This window comes from Lupinus angustifolius, chromosome LG20, assembly GCF_001865875.1.
Source record: "Lupinus angustifolius cultivar Tanjil chromosome LG20, LupAngTanjil_v1.0, whole genome shotgun sequence".
In the NCBI taxonomy this organism is placed as follows: domain Eukaryota; kingdom Viridiplantae; phylum Streptophyta; class Magnoliopsida; order Fabales; family Fabaceae; genus Lupinus; species Lupinus angustifolius.
The window spans coordinates 9,376,331-9,388,389 of NC_032028.1; the positions used below are offsets into that span (position 1 = coordinate 9,376,331).

The 12,059-nt window shown below is 30.2% G+C and overlaps 1 protein-coding gene across 1 annotated transcript; it reads left to right on the forward strand.

Moving 5' to 3' along the window:
• Positions 8,893–11,608, forward strand: LOC109335037 (piriformospora indica-insensitive protein 2-like). The gene is made up of 2 exons (XM_019571076.1): positions 8,893–9,769; positions 10,152–11,608. Exons 1-2 carry the CDS (start codon positions 9,548–9,550, stop codon positions 11,379–11,381), a joined length of 1,452 nt encoding a protein of 483 aa, XP_019426621.1. The 5' UTR covers positions 8,893–9,547; the 3' UTR covers positions 11,382–11,608.

The window sequence follows — 12,059 nt, forward strand, 5'->3', positions numbered from 1 at the left end:
ATTCCTGGAATCTTCTGAGTCAGCTTGGGGGCGAGTCGATGCACTTTTGTTTGTTTTGGTGAGGGCTGTGTTATGTTGATTTTGTATATGTTTAGTGGCGATGTAGTTTCCGCCTTTATTGAACTAATCTGTAGGATCCGATTATTACTTAATTGATTTTATGCATTACTTTATTCAGGAAATTGTGAATCAGGTTAAGTTATCATTTGATAATGATAAGTTGATTTTCCGCATTCGAGTTACTTAAAGTGATGTCCCGGAAAAAAGAAGGTTTTGAAAAGGAAACAATTTTGTACAATCTCTTTATTCAAAAAAAAAAAATTTACCCATTTTTCCGCAATGTTTTTGAGAAGTATTTTTCGGGGCGTTACACTCTAGAGGAGTCTTAGACTCTGGAATACTGTTTGTTTTTCTGTTTTGCTTATATTCTCTTGTAGAGCTCTTAAGCTCACATTATCATAATATACATATATAAAACACTGTTGCATTCCCAGTTCTATCAGTAACCCCTCAAATTGTCTTTCTCTTTGTTAGTTTTAGGAATTATGTGGATAAAAATATTACTTATTCTCCTAATTTCTTTATCTCTTGATTAATAAAGATTTTATTGCTCCAAATAACTCTAATTCTTACTTTTTTTGGTATTGTCTATACAGTTTTGGAAGGAGTGTATATAAAACTATCATTTAGTTTTTGAGTTGTAGACATCCCTGAGTTGAGTGGACATAAGACTATCTACTATTCATGACCATGTCTCTAATAACCCTGTAAAAGTCAATCAAACATGAAGGAACACTAGTAAATTGTATGATAAAGATTCAAAAGTAGCACTATATGTAAGTTGCTAGTTCAAAGTGATTGTAATTATCGTAGTCATTAGGAAATAAATCAATCTGGTTTGGACTTCCAAGTATCGATGCAACCAATATATTAGGATTATGATTCATTAAATGGAAAGATGGGTCGGGACCCCTTTCACAACGTATAGTTAGTTGATGAGCAACTATTTAAGGCAATGAATGTCTTATGTGTTGAATTCTCTTGTCAAAGTTTGTACCATAACCTACCATGTAGGAAACTGTTAATTAGTTTTCTCTTAAAATCTAGTCGACGTGAAATTCTACAACAATTTTGGTTAACGAAATGGATAAGATAATATTAAACGAAAGAGCAGGACGTTAAATTGGAAGAGATCATGTTTCAGGTTTAGCTGGTTTAAACAATTAAAATGTCCGGTTTGATCGGGTGATTTCATATATAATTAATAAGTTTATCAATAAATATATAATTATATATAAGAGTAAAATTTTATAAAATTAATAATTATGTTTAATTATATTGAAATAACATATCTTAATATATTTTTGAACCGAAGTAAAACAATATTAGAGTAGTGTTTCACTTTTTTTAATTTTAAGTAAACCGTCTAGTTTACTTCCCGGGTTGTTCCGGTTTAACTGGGTTTAACACGGTCAGACCGGAATTTTTCCTGTTCAAAGTGGTCCAACTCTCATTCAGTTAAGATAGCAAACCAGAGTCATTTTCAAGTCCGGTTAGCAGTCAAACTGACCGAACCACCTAATACGATCCGTTTTTCACAATACTATCACAAAGGTAGAAATTAAGAAACACTTACCTAGTTTTTTTTGTTTGAATGTTTTTTTATCGGCAAAAGAAAAATTTTATTAGAAAAAATAAGAGTTACAAGAGAGAAACAATTATTTTTTTTGTTGGAATGCTCGTCATGGTATTTGGAGTAATGACGGTGTTATTGCACTTTAATGTGTAATTTGTAGCTTGCATGTACTTAGAATATGTTGTAATGAAAATGTTATATAGGTCGCATACTTAGAATATAAAAAGATTTAAGGTTCACCCTTATTAGTTTATTAAAGCTCCCAAACGTTAATTTGCTCACCTGGTGAATTTAAGCTATATCTCTTAAAATACCAGTATTTGATGAACACAATAAATGAAGAGAACACTCAAGAATAAAACTCAATGCAAAAATTGAACTAGGTTTAGAATCAAGAAGGTGAAAGATTAAGAGCTTTTATTGCTTTGAAAGATTTAGTAACAAATGCTTAAAATAATGAAAGAATTATTAGCATATGTTTTGAGTTGGGTTTCCTGTAACTTGCAAAACTTGAACGTTTTATGCTTGTATTCGATGCATGGAGATGCTGAATTAACTTTGTCTATAGTATCGGAGAACAAAACAAGACAGCTCCAGTAACAGTTAATCGATTAATTGAGTAAGTGTTAATCGATTAATTGGTTAGAAAATCAAGTGAAGCATTGGTCGAACAATTCTTGTAATTGACATATTTTACACGTTTTACACATTTAACACATGTTAAATTGATTTACAACATGTGTTTATTAGCTTGTTAGAGAGTTAGTTTAGGTTAGTTGCATTACTTGTTTTACAAGACATTGTATATAAATAACACTCTTTTATCATTTTAATTCAATGAGAAAACTACACAAAAATCATTTTACGCTTCCGCATTATTTCGCAATATATAGGATGGAATATTTGCTATTTAGTTGTATATGTGTGGTAGGTGATTTAGTTATCAATAGTTCAAATCAAAACCAAGAACAATGCATCAGCAAGGAAATCGCATGTGTAGCTGTACACCAGTAAGAAATTTGTGCCCAACACTCAATTCTTGTTTCACCCATCTTAAATGGTAATTCTTGGTGAAGAGCCATGAAACTTGCATTATAATCAAAGAATAAGTTGAAACTTATTAATCAAAGCTTGGGTAAAACTCCTGCATCCAATTCTCTATTTGGACCATGGTTGAGATGCAACACCATGTTTCTATCATGGATATAACGAAGTTGAAGAATCAATCGTAAAATCAAACTTGTGGATTGATATTGCAGCAAAGCCATGAGAAGATCTTTAAGATTGGTTACCTCACATAGATATTTTTTGAATTGAGGAACTACGGGAAGAATTTTATTGATTGAAACAAGGTGACCTTTTAATTTCATACTACTGATCTTATGAGAAGAAATTAAAATCTTCATACCAATAGGGCAATGTAGATGTGCACTAACACGAGAGTATTTATAGGTGCTATAAGTACTTTACCATGCATGTGATATGATGGACCCTAGCACATGCATCAAAACTATAAATCATAAAAATCATAAGTTCTTTAGTGTAGCAATAAGTGCATAAGTAAAGTATTATCAACCTAAAAAATACATGAATACCAAATAATAGAGTGAATTGCCAAGTTTAGATTTTCAATTTATAGTTCTTAAATAAGCGCACGGCTCTAATTAGAAAATTGTGCCTGTATAATTAGTTAGCATTCAAATTTAGTTTTAATGATTAAAAAAGTAGATTTTAGACAAAGAAATCTGGCTTTTGTAGACTGGAATTAAAGAAGTTGTTTGGAGCATGCTTTAAATGAAAAGTATTAAATATATGCAACTTTTATAGGTGAAGTAAGTTAAAGCTGATTAAGGTAATTCCCTCCTATTTTCTTTTCCATACTCCATAAAACCACTTAAGATAAAACTGCTTGATAAAGAAAACATTCAAACACAAATAAATTGTTTTTTTAACTAACAATTTATGAGCCTAAGTCCTAAGTATTCAGTCACTGGCTCGTCCATAGAAAATGTGGGGATAATAAATAGACATATCAAGCTATGTTTAGGACCCCCAATGAAAAGTAGTAAGGCTGTGTTGGCTTTGGCTTTGGCTTTGGCTATACCTGCTTAGCCTTTTATGATTTCATTATCCTTCCCATTCCCCTACAATTTAGTGTGGTCCATCCTTCAAATCTCTAAGGATCCTTTTTTCTTTTGGATCTTCTATACTTTTTCATCAATTAGTGGCACTTGTTGGTGGATCAGTTAAGTTTCATTTGGAGTATGTAGAACGGTGGTTATGTATCTTTGATGGTCTAATGAATTTGTTATTGAGGTTAATTTTTATGGACTTTTAGTACCTACTTTTTTGTGTACAATCTACCTCACATCTATCCCAAAAAATATGTCATTTCATATAATACATGTGGTATATGATGTGATTGGTGAAAAAGATAGTTGATTTTTAAACTTTTAACTTAAATGTATCTTTTTTAACGAATTATAAAAATAATATATGAAGTGACACATTTTATAGGATAGAAGATGTGCTCCTCTACATACTAAATATATAGGATAGTTGCATGATAAGTAAATGGGAAAATAAGTTTTAACGTAGGGTAGCCACATTAACCTTTTTTTTGTAAAGTTTGTGGAAACAAAATATATATTTTTCAATGCTAAATAAGTTTTACGGCTTTGTAAATATCGTCTTTATCCTAGGTTCCTATGATTTTTTAGGACCAAGTACTCACAATTTCATAATATAAGAAAAAACCAATATATATTTAAGTGTTGTCTTTAGCTATAGTGTGTTTAACAAAAATAGGCACCTATACAAACGTGCTTACATGGAGAGCATATAAATATTTCTATTCAATTTCCAATGAGTCATAATTATTTATTTTAAAATAAATTTTGAATTTAAACCGTTGACACCTTGTTTAATGAACTAATGTTCCATGTATATGGAAAAAAGCTTTCTTGGGAGAGAGTATATCCACTTCGATATATCTCGAATGGAAAATAGATTAATCTTCGGCTTTGGATCGGAGGACAACTATAGTCCTCACAATTTTTGTTTTTTAGAAATTATTTAACAAGTCTATGTCATTTAATGATTTTATCATAACAACTATACCTGGATGAAAGGATCTCCAACAAATGTTTAATATTTATCAGGACCAAAACCGTAAAAAGTATCTTATGGGGACCAAAAATAAAATGATATATGTGTGTAAATGGACGTAAAACATGATTAACCTATTATTAACATTTAACTTCCATTCATTTTTTATTATATATTTTTTAAGTGACAGCCTCGCAATGCACACATATATACATTTTACTTTAATCGATAGATAAATATAAATAAATAAAAGGAGCTACCCATTATATATCTAGGTTAAGATAAGATTTAAGTTGAGGAATATTTATTTATATTAATAAAAGTATTTTTACTTTATTTGAAGGTTATCTTTTGGATTTTTAGGAATGAAAATTACCTATTTAAAATTCTATTATTAAATTTGCTTAAGAATTTTATCAATTTAAAATTTTAAAAACTTTTCACTTATGCAAAACTTTTCACAATTGTTAATATTTTCTATAAGTAATATATGAATTTGGAAAAAACAAACCTTGTTATGTGATTAATTATGTCAATATGTATATCATTTTCCACCTTTATACTTTCTTTTAAACTTTAAATTGTGAAAATAATTAACCGAGTTCCTCAATAAGCAATCATGATGTTTTAAGAAATAATTATGGTTGAGACAATTTTCTTTGAGACTCTCTCCATCCAATGACGTTAATTAAGTTCTCAATACTAAATAACAAACCAAAGTTACCTTTATACATAGGAGTAAAATATAACTATTTTTGAAGGATGAGATATTAAGAGTACAAGATTGCAACTATGCAACTAAACTGGTTAAATCATGTCAGATTTTGCCTTAAATAAACTAAACATATATAGTATATAGGAATCTGTGTATGTCTTATTAGCCTGTTTAAAAAAAAATTAAAGTCTATGCCTAACTTGTTTAATAGTATGATTTGACCTGACCAGTTTAGATGTCTATTATCCTGTATGGTCATGAAATAGACTATTATGTCTACATTTTAATGGGCTTATAAGGCTACTTTTAGTTAGGTTCATCTAATTCTAATAATTAAATTATATTTCTGTATATATTTTTATATTAATATTACATATATAATAATATTACTTATATTAAATTATTATAATTTCAACATTCTTAGATAATATAACCAAATAGATCGGTCTGTCAGGCTTAACATGCCTTTTAGGTGGCCTAAAGTTTGACTTGTTAAGCTAAATATGTTTTTTAGAAAGTCTAAGTCTGACCTATTCATGAAGAAAGTCTAGCATGACCTAACCTATTATAAGCTGAGTAATAAGCTCCTGGTAAGCGGTCTGACATGTTCCACCTTAATTGCAAAATATAAATGGAGATGTTAAGTGAAGGAGATTCATTTACTTTGGAATTTGTAATGACAACCTTATACTTTCATTACAATATATGCATTTGAAAGAAAAAAATCAATATTAATTCTTGTGCAACATTTTATGAAGATCAAGGATGATATATATATATATATATATATAGAGGGTTTCCTTTGAAATAGTGAAGTTGTATAAGAAATATAAAGTTAAGGAAGGAGGTTTATTTACTCCAAGAATAAACTTACTCTCAATCATATTTATCAATTTTAGGGAAATTTAATGGTTTAAATTTACTTATTACTTCAAACTATTGGATTTCCATATAATTGATAGATGAAATTAAGAATAAGTTTATAAAACTTACTTCTTAAAATAAGTAAATCTCCACTCTAAAGTTAAACTAATGTAAAGTTTCATTTCTTATAAAAAAGTAATCAAATTTCCAAATAATTAAACTCTTAGGATGTACATAAAATGAATATTGCTTACTTTAATGTCAAAATTTCAACCCTTTTTATTCTCTTTATTTAGTGCATTATCATAACTTTACGAATAAATTACACTAACATCCTCTGAATTTTAGTGAAATTACACAAATCACCCATCACTTTTCTATGCTACATAAACCTCCCCTAATTTTTATACTTTCGTTACACTGACCACCCTGCATAAGTGTAATATTTTAAACAAAAAATGTAATAAACGCAATTAAGTTAAACAAAACATGATATATTGTGGAGACAAGTCCAAATAATACATGAGTCAATATTTCTTTATTATTTTTAGTTCGTTACATTATATTATAAGAGCAATTTAAACAATATTTCTTTAGAATTGTTGATGCATTTTGTAACAAAAAATAATAAAGATACATTGATTTGTATATTATTTAGACTTGTCTACACAATATATCATGTTTTGTTTAACTTAATTGCATTTATCACATTTTTTGTTTAAAATATTACACTTATTTCTTATGCAGAGATGTCAATGTAATGAAAATATAAAAACTAGGGGAGGTTTGTGTAAGTGTAGAAAAGTGAGAGATGGTCTATGTAATTTCATCAAAACTCAGGGGGTATCAGTGTAATTTACTTTAACTTTATTTTTAGTAACATTTTTTGACAAACTTATACTATTTTTATTAAACTAATGGAGTACATAAAAGAACAATTTTAATTGAAAACAAATTTATTTAACATATGAAAAAATGGAAGCTTTTCTTTTTTGTTAGTGAAATTTTATTAAGAAAGAACAAAATTACATCAAAAGAGTAACAAAAATACATAGCATCACGAAAAGGAAAAGACCCCAATAAGAGATAAAAGAGAACATCAAACCCCTAACCATCATAGAAAATGTCTAACAATAACAATTCAAAAACAAAATCGGATTAGAGACTTATTTAAATCAAGATATATTTGCACATTTGACTCTACTCTTGATCCATAGCGAGGATTTGAACTTTATCTCATCCCGAATCTCCTCCAAACCCACCCCTTATTATTAAAGATGATGTCATTTCTATACTTTCATTAATGACCAAATTTCAGCCATCTAAACAACCCTTAGTAGTAAGAAGATGTGATAAATAGTAAGACTTTCTGTTGAAGGGAACACCACCAAAACCCCATCCAAGCTTTAATATAGTAATTAACAACAATCTACAAATTTAGATTTAAAATAAAGTTTCTAAAAATGTAGATTTAAAATAAACTTGGAATTTATATTGTTGGGTACAAATTTTGAGGAGAAGATAGAGCCAACAGATTTTGGGGGTACAGAAGCATGGTCCAATATTCTGGACTTATCTGCAATGAAGCAATGTGATTAATTAACTGCACTCTTCATAGCCACTGTGCTATCTTGTCCTTTCTTTCTATCTTTCCTTTCCCTCTATTTACTTTAAAGAATACTGTTGAAAACCCACCATCAAAAACAAGGCAATAACGGATAAAAGCCTTATTTGTCTTGCATGCTTTTTCATCCACCTCTTCTTTTTTGCATGGACAATGGTGAATGTGGTCCCCCTTACCAATGCAATCTTCATATTTCTCATCCAACCACAACATTCCTTTTTTTGGTTTGAAGCACAAATATCCTCCCAGGAGGACCATCTCCGATGCTCCGGTTGAGAGTTTTTATTTTTACTTTAATTTTAAGGATAAAAATGTTATTTCAATTGTGTTAGATAACACATCCTCCACAAAAGAGGAAGTATCATCCAACTACAACATTCCTTTTATGAGTTTGAAGCACAAATATCCTTCCAACAAGGACCATCAAGAAAGTTCTTGTTTTTGCTTTACTTTTAAAGATAAAAATATAATTTTATTGTAAATAAAATGATAAATATATTATATTTTTCTTATTATATATATATATATATATGAGAGAGGAAGTATTATCTTATTATATATTAAAGGATAAAAATATTTACTTTCCTTTTACTTTTAATGTATGAAGAGTTTCTTGTCTCTCTTAAGTGTATATTTGTGACTTAAGTTTTGTAGAATAAAGAAAATTGGAAGACATAGAAACCATTCTTTCATATTTCATACTTTCTATTTCTCATAATGTCTATTTGCCTCTCCTAACCAATTATTCATACATCCTTCAAACCTATAACAACATCCACTAGTTAATCTATGCGTTGATATTCAAACCCATCACTCTAACCCTTTTATTTGTGTCCATTATATCCTCCAACAACCAAAAAAACGCTTTTTATTAGCCAACTAAAGTCACATACATAATTTCCACAATGCTATTAGTGATTTCTCACCTTATAATAAATATTCTTTAAGAGAATCACAAACACAAAGGGTGTGCAAATTTGCATAGGAGAGGTGTATAAAATGAAAGCCTATTGTATACTTTCATGTTATAGGCCTCTCAGTTATTACATCTCTGATCACATTAAAGCCATTGTTATTATGACCTTGAGCTTTGAGAACTGTGCTAACATGTTGTGTGTCTTTCTTATCTGATATATATATACTTCTTCCTCAGCTTTTCCATAAACATAAAGTAAGATAGAAGTTCAGGCTTATTGCTCAGCTTTTGTGTTTCCTCCACTCTCCTTTTCTTATTCACTTGTGTTTGTTTGAACAAAAACCTAGGATCTTGTTCTCTCTTTCTTGATAAATACTACAATATATGCTATATTCTAAAACACCCCTTATTTTCTGTAGGGTCCATGTTGTGGTATTTGTCTTTGTCTTGATATATCACCCTCTTCAATGTTGTAGGATTAAGTTCTCTGTTTCAAAGTTTCATCTTTTTTCTCTGCCAATCCCTTTTGTTATAATTTAGTTGAAGATTGTCTTTTTTATTTCTAAAAGGAGAATATTAACCTTAGTATGCACTCATGCACTTGAATTCATCCTACATGTGTTTGTCTTCATCAAATTCTGCTTCATCCATCTTGAACTTCACTTGATAATCCACCTATTTTGGATGAATAACATCATGAAAAGAATGAAGGCTATTAGTCATGTCACTTCTGTTATTTTCATTCTGTCTCTTGGTGCATGGTGCTGTGGACAAGTAGAACTTGATGCAGCTCCAATGGAGAAAACAGAACAAGAAGCTCTATACTCTACAATTCAAGGCTTTGTTGGAAATTCATGGAATGGCTCAGATCTCTATCCAGATCCTTGTGGTTGGACTCCTATTCAGGTACTATTTATCAGACACATAGTTGTACCATAACACTGCAAATTGTCCATGCAACTACCTTATTACTGTGCTATAGATAAGGCTTCAACAGTTCAAATTAATTTATGGTTGATATTTTATAAGGTCATGGTTTCTTCATGAGTCTCTGAATGAATAGTATAGTTACTAGTTACTAGGATACAGTTTAGTGTATGACTTGTATGGACTTTATTAATTCTACTAGATGTCAAAGATAAAAGTGAAATTCCTTGGGTTAGTTCTACACTTAATCACTTGAAAATTTAATTTAATTAGTTCAATATTGAAAAAATATAGTATTTTTGTAGTCCATAGTGATTAACTATATGTTCAACTATGATTTATGTGTTGTTTTCAACTGCAGGGAGTTTCTTGTGATCTGTTCAATGGGTTTTGGTATGTTACTGTGTTGAACATTGGACCTATGCATGATAATTCTCTAATGTGTGCTCAAAATTTGGAATTTAGACCACAATTGTTTGAGCTCAAGTACCTAAAATCTCTATCATTCTTCAAATGCTTTCAATCACAAAAGAGGTTTCCAATAACCATTCCCACTGAAAACTGGGAGAAACTTGCTGGTACCTTAGAATTGCTTGAGTTTAGATCAAACCCTGGTCTTATTGGAAACATTCCTTCAAGTTTTAGTGTACTCAAGAACCTTCAATCACTAGTATTACTAGAAAACAGTTTAACAGGTGAAATACCACCAAGTATTGGCAATCTCATCAAGTTGAAGAGGCTAGTTCTTTCTGAGAACTATTTTATTGGTTGCATTCCAGATATATTTAGTGGAATGAGTGAGTTATTAATCTTGGATTTGAGTAGAAACTTATTATCTGGAACCTTGCCTTTCTCACTTGGAAGCTTAACTTCAGTATTGAAGCTTGATTTAAGCCACAATCTTCTACAAGGGAATGTGCTAAATGAACTTTCTAATCTTAAGTATCTTACCCTTATGGACCTGAGGGATAACAAATTCTCTGGTGGATTGGCCTTGTCCTTTCAAGAGATGTATTCATTAGAAGAAATGATTTTGTCCAACAATCCATTATTAGGTGGAGACATCATGACCCTAAAGTGGGAAAATCTTCAAAACTTGGTCATTTTGGAACTCTCTAACATTGGTTTGAAAGGAGAAATTCCTGAGTCTCTATCAGAATTAAAGAGATTGAGGTTTTTGGGTCTTAGTGACAACTACCTCACAGGAAACCTGTCTCCAAAGCTAGAAACTTTGCCTTGTCTCAATGCACTTTACCTAAGTGGAAACAATCTCACAGGAGAGATTAAATTCTCTAATGAGTTTTATGGAAAAATGGGAAGAAGGTTTGGTGCATGGAATAACCCCAACCTTTGTTACCAAGTTGGAGTAATGTCAAAAAGTCTTGTTCCATTTGGAGTAAGACCATGCCAGCAAGAGGTAAATTTACTACAATCTAACAAAAAAAATGAGCTGATCCATGTTGATATGAACCAGGCTTTCAATTCCATACCCTCCATTGGGTTTTCTAGCTATGCTACTAATGGCATTTGGTGGAGTTCTCTAGCAAAAACAATTATGATGGGTCTATTCCTAGATTGTTATATTATATAGCTCTTTAACCAAGAAAAGTTCAACTAGGGACTTTTAACCTTTTAGGTGTTACAGCAACTTGTATTTTCTTTTGTATTTTCTTCTAACATAAGGTGATATAAGTTAGTTATCCTATTCATTTCCCTTCCCTTCTTTACATGCTGTGTAATATTATTACCACTCAAGTTTCCTTTTGTCCTAGCACTAAGAAAGGAAAACAAATTCTTTTTTTTTGCATTTTGAGGTTACAATATTTTCATTCTTAGTTTCACAAAAGCAAATAGTGATTGGATCATAGTCAACAAGAAACTATGAGGGTCCCTCTGCAATAGAATTTAAGAGAGTAATCCAAAGAAACAATTACACAGCCTTTCACAGTCACAGTTCTGTACAGTGTTGGATAGGTGGAAAATCATGTAAACAGTTGTTACGGTAAGTTGTCCAAGCAGTATTGCACAACATGTAACTAACTGGTTTGAAGTGTTTTGTTACACATGCCAAGTCCTTCTGTCCTTGATATTATTCATGCTTTGAAATATTTTTTCAATGATAATAAGGTTCTATTCTCTTACCCATTTGTTAACATTCTCATAATAACAATATAATTATAATTTAACTAAACCACTTATTATGCCACTTTCCCATTATATTCTCAATTATTGGTGAGAAATATTAATTTTATTTTTTTGACCAAATCAA

Excerpts from the sequence above, each read along its gene's own strand:
- LOC109335037 (XM_019571076.1), top strand. The coding sequence starts at position 9,548 with ATGAATAACATCATGAAAAGAATGAAGGCTATTAGTCATGTCACTTCT. Across the intron at positions 9,770-10,151 it reads GTGGTTGGACTCCTATTCAG|GGAGTTTCTTGTGATCTGTT; the intron begins GTACTATTTATC and ends TTTCAACTGCAG.